The following is a 15,813-nucleotide window of genomic DNA, read 5'->3' on the forward strand; positions in this document are numbered from 1 at the left end:
GGAAAGCAGGTGGAGACTGGCGAGCAGAACCAGACGGTGCGATCCAGCCACGTGCAGCTTTCCGCAGGACACAACAGCAACCCAACACCGACTCCTCTGTTGCGTAAAGGTCTGAACAAACTTTTTTTTTTTTTCTCCTTTACCGTTTAGTACTTAAAAGGATGGAAAAAAAAAAAAAAGTTCGGTTCTTCCACCCCGGCCAAAAGCCGCTCAGGTCCTCCAGCTGGAAGCGTTAGCAGGAGATCTGTCAGCGTTGCAGGACTGCGCTCCAGAGGGCGCCGTGTAGATATCGGGAAATGTTTCGTCTCCCCCGGCCGTGAAATTCTCCTCTCACCGTTTGGACCGACGCTTAACCAGTTATTCCTTCTGGAAGCTCTAGAAGGTTCGAGCTGTGCAGCCAGAGCACAGGCCATAAATAGGAGTTTGTTTTGGAGACATCTGCTCTCCGCTGGACGGGGTCCAGTCCCATCTGGGCTTCCTGTCGGACCTCGGCTCCATCCTGCGCTGACACGTGGCAAGGACAAAAAGACGCTGCCTTGGGTTTTTCTTCGGCGGTTTCGCCCTCCCGGCAGTCTTTAGCGTGCAGCAGAAAAGCAAAACTTGTAAAGCTTTAGAAGTACAGGGCGGTAAAGCTCGGGATTTGGGAAGCTTTTGGTGAAACCATCGACGGAAGGAGGGATGAAAACAATCGACAATCCGGAAATGTTTAAAAGCCATTCGTTTGTTGTTCGCTCTTCGTACTTTTATCTAAATTCCTAAGTGAAATAGAAAGCAGATCTTTTGGTTTCCCACAGTGACACAGACAACAGATCAACACTGTGTTTGGTTTTGTTCTTTCTTATGAAACCAAGCTTTGACGGTTTAAACGAAGTGGACAAAATACAAACACACTGGTTATGGCCTCCGATCCTGTTTCTGATGATCAACACGGATAGTCCAAGTTTCATCTGCAAATGTCAATCTCGAGATGAGAAACACAAGAAGACGTACCCGAGGGCGTTTCATGGTTTTTATTAGAAAAAGTGAAAAGTGCAGCGCAGCGTCGGCTAACCCAGGAAGCCCACCTTCTGCCGTTTTCTCCCCAGAGCCTCCTCCTGCTTCAGCAGCTGCACGAGCGGCGCGTGGAGAGCTTTGCCCACGCGCTTCCCCGCCTGGAGGAGACGCAGTTACAGCGGGTAAATTAATGAATTTCCAGGTGCGCCGAGGATTAGACGAGTCCCGCTCACCTCTGTCATCTCAAAGATGCTCTCGGGGTCCAGGCTTCCCCCTCCCACCTTCCTCACGCAGGTCACGGTGCCCTTGTGTGTGACGGAGATGATGAGGCTGGCCACGGAGCAGGCCTTCTCCTGCAGGGTGGCGTCCACCACGTGTCTGTGGCCCACCTGCCCGGAGACAGCGGACGTCAGAGCGGGGAGGAATGACCGGGCCCCTCCCTCCCCTCGCATCGCGGGTACCTCACCTTGCACAGCGTCACGATGCAAGGCACGTTTTCCACATCCAGTCTCATGCAGTCGTAGGGGTCGTCCGAGAGCTCGATTTCCTTCCCGCCCTCCTCGTCGGCAGATATGTGCACTTTGGGAATTCTGTTGACGGGCGACCGGGTGACTCCACAAGTTCTTCACATCCGGCGCAAATACGTGTCGTTCGGAACTCACTTGGTGCTGAAGAGCGCGGCCTTGATGGCGACCGACATGGCGTCGTAGAGGTTCCCGTCGCACTGGAGCAGCTGCGAGGACACGTCGGCGCGAGGGGTTTAAATCACAGGCTGACAGAAGGTAATTCCGGGCTGAACGCGTGCCTCACCAGAACGTCCACGTAGAGAACCCAGCAGTGCTCCCTTTCCAGGATGCAGAGGCTCCTCAGGTCCACGCTGTGCTTGTTGTTGAAGACTCTGTAGAGAGTGTTGCTCAGCTCCGTCCCCAGCTCCTCGCCCCCTCGGCCTTCAAACTCAGGGGTGGCGTTGGCCGAGCTGGTGGAGGAGAAAGCACAGGGGTTGGTCTGCAGCAGCTCAGTGTGAGAAGCAAAGGGGCAAGGCTGGCATGTGCATACACACACACACACACACACACACACACACACACACACACACACACACACACTCTGAGTATGTACTCATGACCCATGTGTCCTCAAACAAAACTCCATAGTTGCAAAGTGCTTGTCAGCTTAGAAGAAACAGTTGGCACAACACTGCCCCCCTGTGGCGTGTCGATCAAAGCACTTCAACGGTTTACTTGGATATTATTATTATGGGATCATATCATTAGAAAGGCCAACTTTTATTTTTCTATCATCCCCGTTTTTTATTGAATTTTTTGGGATACAGATATTTAACAAGTCCAGGATGTGATGCAGCAAAGAAGCCGATCTCTGCAAAACAACGTGCAGATTAACAACAGATATGCGAATCCAATTAAAAAAAAAAAAAAAAAACAGACACAAATATAAATGAATAACGCTATGTCCAAAAGCATCCGAGATTTCTCCCCTCTATGTAAACTAAGGCAAAGGGGTCCTGGCCGTACACATGGTGTCGGTATCCATGAATACTCATAGATATTGCAAAAACCAGTCGGTTTAGAATTTGAAACGAAGCAGAAACTGGGACCCCATAATGTTGAATGACTCTTGGGGGGGGAAACAGGAACTTCCTGAAGCTCCTCACCATTTCAGGCACAATCAGCTTTCCATTTCAGGCAGGTTTTGGAATAATAACTGGTGTATTTCTAGTGGTGTATCCATGACATCCTTCCTCCAGGTATCTGGATTGGACTGACACTCACCAATCCACGAAGAACTCCAGGTAGCCTTCAGCCGGCTCCAGGGGGCGTGGTTTTCCGATTTCCGCCTTGACCCCGACCAGGATCGCAGTGTGGCCCTGCAAGGGAGGAGAAGACCCCGGTCCATGATGCAATGATGCAGGTGCGCCTTTAAAAACCAACCAGGAGGATCAATGGATCATCTCAGGTGTCGACATGAAGATACCACGATAAGGTGGCTGTTACATACGGAAAGTGAGAGTATATACATTTTATTAGGAATGATAGCATTCATTATATAATAATACATGGTTATTCTTCGTTTTACCAGCGTGACTTTGGCAGATCCGTCCGTGTTGGAAACCACGTCGGTCTCTATCTCCATGTGTCTGTAGTCCTCACAGCCCCGGCCGTCCACCCGCAGGTCATCCTAGCGACGGCAACCGACGCGGATATGTTAGTCCCGGCGTCCCGACCCACGGCCAGCCGCGAATCGTCCCGGAACTCACCCGTATTCCGTGTAAGATGTAAACCTTCTCGGCCTCGCTCAGCTGCACTGCCGCCATGGCGTGTTGAAAACAAGCGGTGCTGAGCGTCGCAGCTATTCTACGTCATCAACATGCGACGGGGAAGTTCGGCGGAGAGACGACTCGCATGCTACATACCCAAGTTTGCCACGGCAATGAAGGAAATTCACTCCGATATTTTAAACAACCCTTATTGATTCTATTGACATTTTAAAATAAGTTCAAAAAGGATATTGATCTTGATTGGTTGATTTTCTCTGGAAAAACTTTCACCCGTGCATTTGGTATTTCTTTGCCCTCATTTCAGACAGCCAGGTATGTATGGGTTTGATCTGCAGCCTCCAACGAAGAAACTATAAACATTTTTGACGAAGAGCATGGACAAAAATATATGAGGTGTGCACATTTACGAAGGGGCTGCTGCTTAAAAAATGCAATTTGCCTTTCTTTGCGTTTGCAGAGGCTCTTTAAAAAAAGACAAGCGAGTAAAGATGCGGCCACTTCAAGAAATCGGTTGCTTTCCTAACCAACATCCCCACCAGAGATCCCCCTTTCGAAACCCTTGAATTAACTCGAATATATACATTTTTTGACGTGATCCGAGTCGGACCTCTGTGCGAGAGAAGAAGGGAAAGTCGCCTCTTGCAAGACAACATTCGGGGCACACTGTACCCGATGCAACTGGAGCGACTGCCGGACTTCCTGCTCGGCTCTCCGCTGTTTTTCCCCGCCGACCGCGGCCTGAGCTCCGTGGACCCCCCCGGAGAAGACCCTACCCGGCCCCCGCTGTTGAATCCCGCTGGGCCAAACCGGGAGCGGGTGAAAGACGGAAACCGAGCTACGGAGCCGCCCCGAGAGTCTCCGTCCGCGGCTCGCTGAGGCTAGCCGGGATCGGGCTAGCCGAGCCTCCCAGCCCGGAGGTTCGGACCCTCGATGGCCCGGAGCGACTAGAGAAACGACCAGGAGCCGAGCGGTGAGGTGAGCCGGGGGCCACCGGAGCTCCGACACGGTCCAAAACCGATTCAAGCGACCTTTTGTTGTGATTTTTAATCATTATGCCAACTCCTGGACGTCCAGACAGCCTGGCACCATCGGGACACCTATTTCCGGGTTTGGGCGTTCGTTTCACCTCAGAGCCGCAGGTGAGCGCGAGGCCCCTGGGGTCAAAGGTCAGAGGTCAAACGTAGCGTTTTGACGCTCCGGGTGTTATTATTTTTGCTAAAATAATGCTTAATCTTTTAACAAGTAACAAGAGCAGTTGCTGCTCAGATCGGGCATCCTTTTAAATTAGGATAGGATAATATTTTGTTGAGCCGCATTGGGGAACTTTGTTATCACCAATAACCATATCAATGAATATCCTTATGAAATAGGAGATGTTTAGTAGAAGAAACAAATGACAATAACAACAGCAAGGACAAAAAAATAGATAACGGAATTTGAAAAAAAAAACAAAAGAAAAATTGGATATTATAAAAAGATAGACGATGAAATTAGGACATGACGTGAGAATGAGTGAGGTTCAATTCCTGGCTCCTCCTGTCTGCCTATACTAACATCCTTGGGCAAGAGTTGAACCTCCAGTTGTTCCAGATGGTCTGGCTGGCACTATTGATGTGCGTGTGTGAAGTGGAGAGTATTTCGCAAATGTTCACTTTTTATCAGCAAAGGTGCCGCAAACAATCCCAAATCGGCTCTTCGTATTTCAGTTTAGGTGTAAGAGGAAGGCGTTGCTGGGTTTTTCAACCCAAAGGGTCACCTGATGGGGTTTGATTTCCCTGAAAAGAAAAAGAAAGGGAGGTACACGTCGTCTTTCCCAGGCTTGGAACGAAAGCATGAAGCTTGCGGTCCAGTCACGTGAGGCCAGATGTACGGTCCGTCCTTTTGTCTCCACATCTGCATCTCCTATCCGGCCACCTCCACCAGAGGACCTGTCTGACAGGCAACTGTTGCCCCGGACAACCGAGGAATCTGTCACTGCAGCGCTGATATCTAGAGTGTGTTATCTCCTGAAGTGCAAGGCTGGAGGTTAATCCTTATTGACATCAGCCCGTGTCATCAATAACCTGTGCAAGCGCGGTGTTTTGCTGCCCCTTGAAAAGGACTTCCCAAGAACTTCCTCAAGGTCAGATGATGCACCAAATGTCCCCTGGAGAGTTAGGTTTCTCCAGGGTGTCCACATCATGCTCTCCAATCCCGAAACATATCCGCTGCTTAGCGATCGTTGCTTAAAGGTCTGCACCCTGGGGAAGGAAAGGAATCCAAAATGAAACCGAGATCCAGAATTTTAATGATGTTGTCATCAGGCGCCACCATCTCCAATGTTATGACGCTCTACCGTCAGAATGATTGGTGATCTTCCTGGGAAGCTTCAAGATACAGGGCGAGTACAGAGCGAGTCTCCACCCTCTGCCATGCATCTGGCATCCTGGTTCTTTGAACATCCACCTTGCATGCCTTGCGTTGGGCCCTGGGGGAGCCGTCCCATCTGCTGGAGCGTGACAAGCTGTTTGAAGGAGTCAAAACATCTCTCCTCTGAATGGCGTTCAGTAAAATGAGCGTTCAGATAAGGTAACATCTCCCACAGAGCATCCTGGGTAGAGGAACCCCAGGGCCTGGATAGTTTTAACAGCTCAGTCCAAAAGTTCTGCCGTGGTGGTTCCTCCTTTCCGAGGAGTTGGAGCCATCACCCCCTGCACAATGAGCTTCTCCAGGGCTGCAGCGGAAGCAGTAAACCACCTCCAGTCATGCCCTCAGTTTCACCCAACAGGTCCAGTTTTGGTTCCTATTTCATTGTTGATGGTCTGGAACGGAGTGCGGAGCTAAAGGCCCTCGGCGGCGGCGGGCACCGGGCTTCCTGCCGCAGGAAGCTGTCAGATAGTGTCCTAAGCAGAATAAACAATTCGAGGCTGGGTCGCGTCCAAAGGCCGCCTCGTGAATAACGCTGTAGAGAAATATGGCCGTCGCTGACCTTGATAACATTGTTAGCAATAGCATTGTTCTCTTTGCTGCCTCCCCCACACTGATGGATGTTCATAGAGTGTAAACATTCACCTGATCCATTCATTCATTCATCCATTTCTTGGCTTTACTGCCGATGCCCTCACTCATATCTGTGTTGGAGCCAATCCCAGCAGAATATGGGCTGAAGGACGGGGCTTGAGCTGTCAATCACAAGGCCCACAGGCAAATAAAAAACAAACATGCATTCATTACATATTATTGCCGTCTAAGAATAATCGTCTGTTTTTTTTTCATGTTTTTCAAAAAAACAAAACTAAATGTGGAGCCATATCGATTTAGACTCAGTTTAAGCCAAAAAAAAAAACCACAAACTTTATTGTCCAAAAATGACAATTATTTTATGAATAAGAATAAGAACAACTTAATTTATCCCGAAGGAGTTTCAAGTAAAACATAACAATAATAAATAATAGTGGGAAGGAGGGAGAATAAGAAATACAAATAAAACCCTTTTTAGTTTGAAACATGAAAAAAAAAACAGAAAATTATTTTTAGAAGGCAATAATAAGTAATAAATGCATGTTTGTTTGTTTTTTATTTGCCCGTGGGCCTTGTGATTGACAGCTGAAGCCCCACCCATCACCCCATATTCTGCTAGGATTGGCTCCCACACAGATATGAGTGAGGGCACAATATTTGAATGACTAATATTAATGGTTCCATTTCCTAGTGCTGGATGTGTTCTTTAGCAAGGCAGTGACGCCCTGAATCCAATAAGATACTGACCTGATGTGACATATTGAGACATGGGAAGATGAAATCTACTGATTGGGAAATCCCGATATATCAACGAAGGCTCGGATTTTGAAATCCCGTCCTTTTGATTCCATTTTTACTCCATGTACAATGATTTTTGTTTTGTCCGTCTTTCTTGGCCCCCTCAGCATGTGGCTGGAGCCTCGCCTCTAGGATGAAGAGCCTCCCTCAGCGTACCAGAGACATCGAGCGGCACGCTGGCTACCTGAGGCCCGAGCAGTGCGCCCCGCCCCCGCCTCGCTCCGGCGCCGGCAACATGTGGTTCATCCGCGACGGCTGCGGGATCGTGTGCGGCGTCATCACCTGGCTGCTGGTCTTCTACGCCGAGTTCGTGGTGGTGTTCGTCATGTTGCTGCCCGCCAAGAACGTGGCCTACAGCCTCTTCAACGGGCTACTCTTCAACAGCCTGGCCTTCCTCGCGCTCGCCTCTCACGCCAGGGCGATGTGCACGGATCCGGTGAGTCGCACAGTATTCTGCCTGATTTTGATCAGAAAATGCATTTTTTAAAATAAATCTTAAAGCAAATGTCTAGATAAAGGTCTGTCTGGGGCCGAGTGGTCAGCGCTTCCTCCTCACATCAAGAAGGTCCAGGTTGGATTCCACCTGAAGTCTGTTTGTTTTTCCAGTGTCTGGAGGTTCAGTGGATACAGTTTAGCTTTAGATGTTGATTTAGCCCAGACGTTGTGTGTGAACGTCTCAGGAGAGATGAAGGCTGTCTGACGGCCGGGCAGATGTCGACCTTTAACTTGAGTTCTTGTCGGTCCTCCATCGTTGTGGAAAAAGTAGAACTACAAAGATGGCGTCTCACTGATTGTCCCCCTCTGCAGGGAGCCGTTCCTAAAGGCAACGCAACCAAAGAGTTTATCGAGAGCCTGCAGCTCAAACCGGGGCAGGTGGTCTACAAGTGTCCCAAGTGCTGTAGCATCAAGCCGGACAGAGCTCACCACTGCAGGTACGGAGCACGCTACACAATCCACACGCTAAGCACGACACTTATACACACAACACACTGTATGCTCCACACTGCACGCTACCCTCTCCATGCTACACACTCCACGCAGCACACTGCACACGACAGTCAACAAGCTGCACACTACACACACACTACACACTCCGTACACAAAACACACTGCAAACTACACTCTCCATGCTACACACTCCTTGCTACATGCTCCAAGCTACAAAATGCACACTGCATGCTACGCACTACATGTTCAAAGCCCCATGCCACATACTACATAAAAAGGTGCACGCTATATGCCACGCACTTCACACTCCACAATACATGCCCCATGTTACACACAACACACGTCACACTACATGTTACAAACTGCATGATACAAGCTGCACACTGCATGCTACAGGCCAAACACTACACACTCCTCACTTCATGCTCCTCACTACTTAATGCACATTACAATCTACAAGCTGCATTTTCCTCACTACATGCTCCACACTACATGCTGACAGCCGCACGCTACATGCTACACACTACACTGAAACACGCTACACACTCCTCACTACATTCTCCACACTACTGAATGCACACAACACACTTCACACTACATGCTACACACTGCATGCTACAAGTAACACACTACATGCTACACGCCAAACACTACACACTCCTCGCTACATGGTCCACACTAGTTAATGCAGACTACAAGCTCCACACAGCACTGCATGCTAAAAGCTGCACGCTACATGTTACACAGTACACTCTACACGTGCCACACTCAACTATACATACTACATGCTACACGCCATCCACTACCACACTACATAAAACTCAATACATGCTACACACTGCACGCTATATGCTACAAGCTGCACGCTACACACTACCCACTACACGCTCCATGCTACACACTCCATACAACACACTTCACACTGCACACTATGCACTGCATGCTACAAGCTACACACTGCATGCCATAAGCTACACACTATGCACTACACACCACATGCTACACACTCCACAGTCAACACACCCCATGGGTGGCGGTCAAAGGATTTAAAGAGAACCGGAGATGAAGATAATGTGACGATGACACACCCTCCCCGCTGTCCCTCCAGCTCGTGATTATAACGTGTCTCTGTTCGGCATCCCAGGGGTTTCCCAGACATCAAGGCTTGAAGTCCAGACCCTACACACACACACACACACACACACCCTCTGAAACAGTAATTGACTTGTGAAGGCAGTGAGTCACTGGACCCCCGGGGACAAACATGGAGTCGGTATGAATTATGTGGCTTCTGTTTTTTTAATAAATACCTTTTCAGAGGGTGAGTCACTCTTTGTGGCTGACGACACACATCGGCCAAAAACACACACACACACACACGGGCCATTTTTATTCATTTATTTATTCAAATCCAGATTTCCCCGTAGACTCCCTGCCAACAAAACACAGCGGGAGACCAAGTGTGACTTTGCACCCTGGCGCCTTTGTGAATTATGAGTCATCAGACCTCGGTGGAGCTGTCTACCAGCCACAGGCAGTCCTGCCAGATATACCCTTCACACACACACACACACACACACACACATACACACACACACACACACACACACACACACACACACACAGACCAACCACCTTGACTGAGGCTCTTAAGACAGGTACAATCCATCACTTTCGTCTGTGCCAACCTGAGTAACTGGACTTTGTGTGTGTGTGTGTGTGTGTGTGTGTGTGTCCTCAGTGTCTGCAAACGCTGCATCAAAAAGATGGACCACCACTGTCCCTGGGTCAACAACTGCGTCGGGGAGAACAACCAGAAGTACTTTGTGCTCTTCACTGTGAGTCTCTCAGCACCCGCCCTCGCCGCCGCCGCCGCTCTGCGGGCGCCATGTGACGCGGCAGCCGCCGGTTCTTCTTTTTCAGATGTACATCGCGTTGATATCCTTCCACGCGCTCTCCATGGTGGCCCTCCATTTTGTTTTCTGCTTCGAGGAGGACTGGACCAGTGAGTAACCCCTCTCCCTTCCATGCTAACTGGAGCTAGCCTGTTACCGCGGAAACCCACGCCACATTTCACCGCTAATAAAAAGTCCCATGAGTATCGAGCGGATTTCCCATGATCACGTTTTACCCCAGAATCGAGTTTTCTCCTATTTTCGTGGCTGTAGTTCAGTCCCCGGCGAGCCCGCCGGCGCCCTCTGCTGGCCGGCGGCTTCTCACGCGCTAACGGTTGATTTGGTGGTGCGTTCACGGCCCGCCGTGCGTCTGAACGCTATGATTTCCCACACTCCCTCCCGCGCCAGAGTGCAGTAACTTCTCCCCGCCGGCCACCGTCATCCTCCTCATCCTGCTGTGCTTCGAGGGCCTCCTCTTCCTGATCTTCACCGCCGTCATGTTCGGGACTCAGGTCCACTCCATCTGCACCGACGAGACGGTGAGTCAAAACCCACGTTCGTCCGTTTGTCCACGCCGTCTGTGCTGATGACCCCCCCCCCCCCCCCCCCCACTCGATGCAGGGCATCGAGCAGCTGAAGAAGGAGGAGAGGCGATGGGCCAAGAAGTCCAAATGGATGAACATGAAGGTGGTGTTCGGCCACCACGTCTCCATCGCCTGGCTCAGCCCTTTCTCCACGCCGGACCACGGCAAAGGAGACATCTACCAGTACATCGTGTGACCACGGACCACCACGGACCACCTCAGAACCAGTACCTCCAGGCCGGAAGCTCATTTATTTTACTTCTCCCGTCTTTTCTTTAAAATCCCTTCCCCACCTGCATCATGTGACCTCCAACCCAGACTGATGTTCCTGTCAGAGAACCACAAGGGAAGTCCTCCGCTTCCGTTCCCTTTGCTCCAGCAGGAGGAGTCCTTCTTTTTGCCTTAACGTGACAATCAGGCGGAGGGGGAAGACGCGAAGCTCCTCAGACGCAGCGCCTTTCGCCAGCCGGCCTGACTCGTGGGACGGGGGGGTCAAAGGTCAAGGGTTCACCGCTAACCGACCGAACCTCCGGAAGCCTTTCGCTGTGAAGCGTGTCTCGCCGTTGTCAAGGAGACGCCGTCGGACTCTCCCGGACGGACGCGAGCGGTGGAAATCGTCCCGCAGAGTTTTAAACTTTTCTATCGTTCTTTTTGTTTGTTTTCGCGGACGTGTCGTCGAGCCTGGTATCACACGCGCCTCCTCCTCTGGGCGGTGACATCCACCGCCGCCGCCGCTGCCGCCGCCACCGCCTCGCGTCCGGACATGAATGTGATTTGACGTCGGCCGCGTTCTTCAACTCTTTGTTTGTTTTTAAATTGTATTTGTTTTAAAGAGGAATGGAATAAAGTTGCACACAGTCCACGCCGGCCTCGCCTCCGACGCTTAACTTCTCACTTCTTCACACCCAAAGGCGCGCTGGAAGGAAGGATGTTTTGAAGAAGCAGGTTATTGTTTCCGACACACACACATGCTTATTACACAGTAATTCACATCTGGTTCACAATCGCCGTTAAACTAAGATGCGTTGCTGTTCCGGGTCCGGTTGGAAAAACGGGCCGGGGCCAGGAGTCGGGTTTGTCACACCACATCTTTATTTGCTCGGCAAGCAGTGTGTTCATTCACACTCGTATCACTTCTTCTATGTGAGCGTGTGTGTGTGTGTGTGAATGATGAGGTTGCCGCTGCGCTTTCAGGTTCAGAGGCGTGAACTGGGTCAACATGCAGCACTCTGATTGGTGCAGAGGAGGTCGTTTCAACCCCTGGAGGAGGAGAAACACCACGGAGGTGGAGGTGAAGGGAAATGCACTCGGCGGAGAAGCAGTTAGTCAGAATCTGCTGCTTTCCACGCGACCTTGTTACAATATGCGGTTAGCTACCTGCTGTGTTGCCATGGCAACATCGTCACTAGGACATCATTTGTAAAAATCCCATTGACAGTGTTTGAGTCTGGAGACGTGTGTGTGTGCGCCCACAGTGCGGTAACAATATCAGTGCCGTCACGTTTATAGAAATAAATGCGTCTCGTGACAGGAGACGTGCACGCCGGCGGCTGGAAGGACGCCGCACGCGTTTACATCGCCGCTTCATCTCAGCTACTGATAAGCTAGCGTTTGACAGCATGCTAGTCAGCCTACATCGGCAGACGAACTGTACATATTGCAGTTTCCCATGCTAGCCCCACCGCGTGCACGCATCTGGTTTACAAGTTTAAATGGAAGTAGAATGATTGTTATTGCACTTGCTGACATCTCCAGGGATGCAGACGGAGGCTTCCGGTGAGGCCGGGTGTCCATATTAACCGGCGGGGGGGGGCAGACGGACTGTTATCGTGATGTACGACATGGAAACACCAGGCTGTAAGCGCTGCTCAGATGCAGAGAGGATGGGAAACAACTAAATCAGCTGCCTGTAGAATCACATGCTTGTATCCGGAGGTCAAAGTTCAAGCTACTGAGAAGTGTGTGTGTGTGTGTGGGGGTCAGCGCTACATCTGTAACAGCAGAGATATGGGCCGGACGTGAGGTGTCACCTGGAGCATGCAGGAGAAGAGGAACCCCTGGTTTTGGAGTGAGCTCACACACACACACGCTGTGTGTTTTGCGTTAAAGGAACGGTCTCGTGCTTTGGGTCGTACCATTTTTCAAGGGCATTCTTAAATCGAGGACAGTCAGGTATTTTTGATTTTCTCACTTCTCCCCCCTTCCTTTCCCTTCATTGCGTCGTCAGCCGGGGAGCGAAGACCAGGAGGAACGCCCGAGCCGCTATTCGTCCCTCTTGTCGGCCGCCTCCTGCGGGGAGACCCTCTGCAGCACCAGGAGGCCGGAGAACGTCAGCGAGATCCCGACCCACCACAGCGTTATCTGAGCCTCTCCGAAGATCAGCTGGCCCAGGAAAGCCTCCGGGGGAGGGGACACACACACACCAGGTAAGTTCTGGATCTTGGCATCGATAAGGATTGGCGTGGAAGGAGGCCGGCACTTACAGAAGATATGAAGTTGGAGGCGGTGGTGGTCACAGTGGTTCGGGCAGAGGAGGAGGAGTACCTGAGCGCCTTGGCGAGGAAGGTCCACATCACAGCGTTGCAGGTAAAGAGCAGCCCGCCGCACAGCAGCCGCAGAGGGATGTGGAGCTGAAACAGTAACACACACACACACACGCACACACTCTGCTAAGCTATGTGCACGCCACGTCACATCTGCAGGAGGGGGCCCATAAAATTGGGAAAAAAAAAAAAAAAAAATTATATATGTGTGTGTGTGTATATATATATATATATATATGCTGTAGATTAATTGGATTTTTAGAGTTTTTCACCAATTTCATTGGTGCTTGAGGACACAAAAAGTTTTTTTTCTTTTATCCTACCATCTGATTTTTAACGATACATTCAGATTGCTGTTATTTTATTTTACTTTATTTTATCTTTTATCACATATATACATATATGTACTCTGGCTGATTTAAAAAATGGGGAGTTGCTGAAGCCAGTTTTTTTAATTGGCTGACGAGCACGTGTGTTTATTATTATTATTATTAATGCTATTATTATTGTTATTACATGTATTGTTATTACTCGGCGTCACAATTAGTAAGTCATGACAGGAAAAAAACAAAACATCTGTTCAACGATCACAATCGATTTATTGATCGACCTCGTTGGAGGCGATGACGTAGAATCAAGGTGAACGCACACACACACACACACACACACACACACACACACACACACGGGTGCCCTTGCATGTGATGTCACTGTCCGACGGCGTGAAGGTCGTCAAACAGGGCGATAAACCCGGTAATATCGCGATATGTCCGCCGCAGTGTCGCGGATGCGGTACGATAGTGAACCGGAGATGCGTCGCACCGTGGAGGGAGGTGGGGTGCAAGGTGTGTGTGTGTGTGGAGGAAGGGGGGTGTAACCTTGCATTATTAAAGAAATAAAACACCGAATTGATGAATGAATTAACGGGAGTCCCGTTCTCACCCGGTCACAGGCGGTGGTCTCGTCCGCCTGCCGGAACCGGCGCTGCTCCCCCCACGTCCGGAGCCCCGTCTCGCAGACCCCCTTCAGGTAGTCCGCTCCCAGCGACAGCTTGGCGGAGGACGACGCCACGGCACCGAGGAAGCCCGCCAGCAGCGCGTAAAACACTCCCGGGAACATGATGCCGGCGGCGGCCGCGGCTCATCCCGCTCCGCTGCGTCCGGACTCGGCGGCGGACGCTGCTCTTTCCGGCTCCTGCCAGGCGGCACTTCCGGGATCGGACGCGAGGGGGCGCTCGCGAGGCAACCCGGAAGTCGCAAGGTACTCTGGGACTTGTAGTCTTTAACGAGAAGATGAGGTGGATCGGGCGTCAGAGGAAGGCATTGAAGAGTGTTTGCGTTTTCTCTCTATATTCATAGCTATGTTATGTCGACTGCTCACATGAAGACAGCCAGACGTGTGAGCACAAATGGCATTCGTCCTTAAAAAGGAAGCTACCTCCATGATAGTAAATTCAAATAAGCATAAAGGTGTTGCTGCTAAGTGGTAGAGCGCATGCATGAGGTCCTGGGTTCGATCCCCAGCACCTCGGCTGTAAGTCGCTTTGGATAAAAGCGTCTGCCAAATGACTGCAAAGCAAATGGGAAGCTACCCCCCCTAAATGTTAACAGGAATTACCCTCCCCCTGTATATGATCTTGTCAACAACACCAATACACTTTCACACAATAAAAGGCCAAGGAACTCGGAACTCGGTGGGATTTTCTGGATCTTGCCTCCAAAGAGCGCATTGAGTCTCGGCCTCTGCACAGCTCAAAAGAATAGTCGCTTATCTGTGTTAAATCTTACGACAATCTCAGTCTCCTCTTCACAGGCTTCAACTTAGACCAGCCTGAATTTGAATTACTACCCAACAAGAGTTGGAAGGCAGTTGGTTCTGATGATGTACCTGTGGGGGTTTGGAAGAGGCAGTGATAGAGTTTCTTACTAGATTATTCAACAGTATCTAAGAGAGTTAGAAGATGCCTGAAGAATGGACATGAAGTGTTATTGCGATGGTGCCCATTTTTCAGAATAAGGGGCATGTGCACAATTGCGGCAACTATAGAGGGATAAAGTTGATGAGCCATACAATGAAGTTATGGGAAAGAGTAGTGGAAACTAGACTGAGAGCAGAAGTCAGCATTTGTGAACAGCAGTATGGCTTCATGCCTGGGAAGAGTACTACAGATGCAGTATTTGTGTTGAGAATGCTAATAGAAAAGTACAGAGAAGGCCAGAGGGAGCTGCATTGTGTTTTTGTAGACCTCGAAAAAGCATATGACAGGGTGCCAAGAGAGGAGCTCTGGTATTGCATGAGGAAGTCTGGAGTGGCAGAGAAGTATGTTAGACTGGTGCAGGACATGTATGCTCACTGTGAGACACTGGTACGGTGTGCTGTAGGGGTAACAGAGAAGTTCAAGGTGGAGGTGAGACTCCATCAGGGATCAGCTCTGAGCCCCTTCTTGTTCGCAATGGTGATGGACAGGCTGACAGATGAGGTTAGACAGGAATCCCCATGGACCATGATGTTTGGGATCTGTTGCGAGAGCAGGGAACAGATTGAGGAACATCTAGAGAGGTGGAGATATGATCTGGAAAGGAGAGGAATGAAAGTTAGTCGCAGCAAGACAGAATATATGTGTGTGAATGAGGGGAACTCGGGTGGAGCGGTGAGGCTACAGGGAGTGGAGATCAAGGAGTTGGAGGATTTCAGGTAATTGGGGTCAACAGTCCAGAGCAACGGAGAGTGTGGAAAAAAGGTGAGGAGACGGGTTC

General features: G+C 50.3%; 3 protein-coding genes across 7 annotated transcripts; 1 reads left to right on the top strand and 2 right to left on the bottom strand.

The window, feature by feature from the left end:
• Nucleotides 1–1,001: 1,001 nt before the first annotated feature.
• Nucleotides 1,002–3,654, bottom strand: exosc7 (exosome component 7). The gene is made up of 8 exons (XM_086178496.1): nt 3,269–3,654; nt 3,088–3,189; nt 2,784–2,878; nt 1,804–1,969; nt 1,656–1,726; nt 1,460–1,583; nt 1,227–1,382; nt 1,002–1,151 (listed from the first exon to the last, which is right to left on the bottom strand). Exons 1-8 carry the CDS (start codon nt 3,323–3,325, stop codon nt 1,047–1,049), a joined length of 876 nt encoding a protein of 291 aa, XP_086034622.1. The 5' UTR covers nt 3,326–3,654; the 3' UTR covers nt 1,002–1,046.
• A 174-nt stretch (nt 3,655–3,828) lies between these two features.
• On the top strand, nt 3,829–11,376 carry zdhhc3b (zDHHC palmitoyltransferase 3b). 5 transcript variants are annotated; one of them, XM_086178493.1, is made up of 8 exons: nt 3,829–4,264; nt 4,364–4,428; nt 7,195–7,523; nt 7,895–8,019; nt 9,777–9,873; nt 9,959–10,040; nt 10,339–10,469; nt 10,552–11,376. In XM_086178493.1, exons 3-8 carry the CDS (start codon nt 7,221–7,223, stop codon nt 10,708–10,710), a joined length of 897 nt encoding a protein of 298 aa, XP_086034619.1. In that variant the 5' UTR covers nt 3,829–4,264; nt 4,364–4,428; nt 7,195–7,220; the 3' UTR covers nt 10,711–11,376. The 5 variants fall into 5 exon arrangements, with proteins under 5 accessions (XP_086034619.1, XP_086034618.1, XP_086034620.1 ...); XM_086178492.1 differs by having other exon boundaries at nt 3,829–4,259; XM_086178494.1 differs by having other exon boundaries at nt 3,829–4,259; nt 4,368–4,428.
• A 207-nt stretch (nt 11,377–11,583) lies between these two features.
• tmem42b (transmembrane protein 42b) lies at nt 11,584–14,265 on the bottom strand. Its single transcript, XM_086177813.1, has 3 exons — nt 14,000–14,265; nt 12,998–13,144; nt 11,584–12,911 (listed from the first exon to the last, which is right to left on the bottom strand). Exons 1-3 carry the CDS (start codon nt 14,174–14,176, stop codon nt 12,777–12,779), a joined length of 459 nt encoding a protein of 152 aa, XP_086033939.1. The 5' UTR covers nt 14,177–14,265; the 3' UTR covers nt 11,584–12,776.
• Between the last annotated feature and the right edge of the window lie 1,548 nt (nt 14,266–15,813).

Source organism: Fistularia commersonii, chromosome 30 (genome assembly GCF_037954325.1).
Source record: "Fistularia commersonii isolate RoL2024-O1a breed Wild chromosome 30, RoL_Fcom_v1.0, whole genome shotgun sequence".
Classification (NCBI taxonomy): domain Eukaryota; kingdom Metazoa; phylum Chordata; class Actinopteri; order Syngnathiformes; family Fistulariidae; genus Fistularia; species Fistularia commersonii.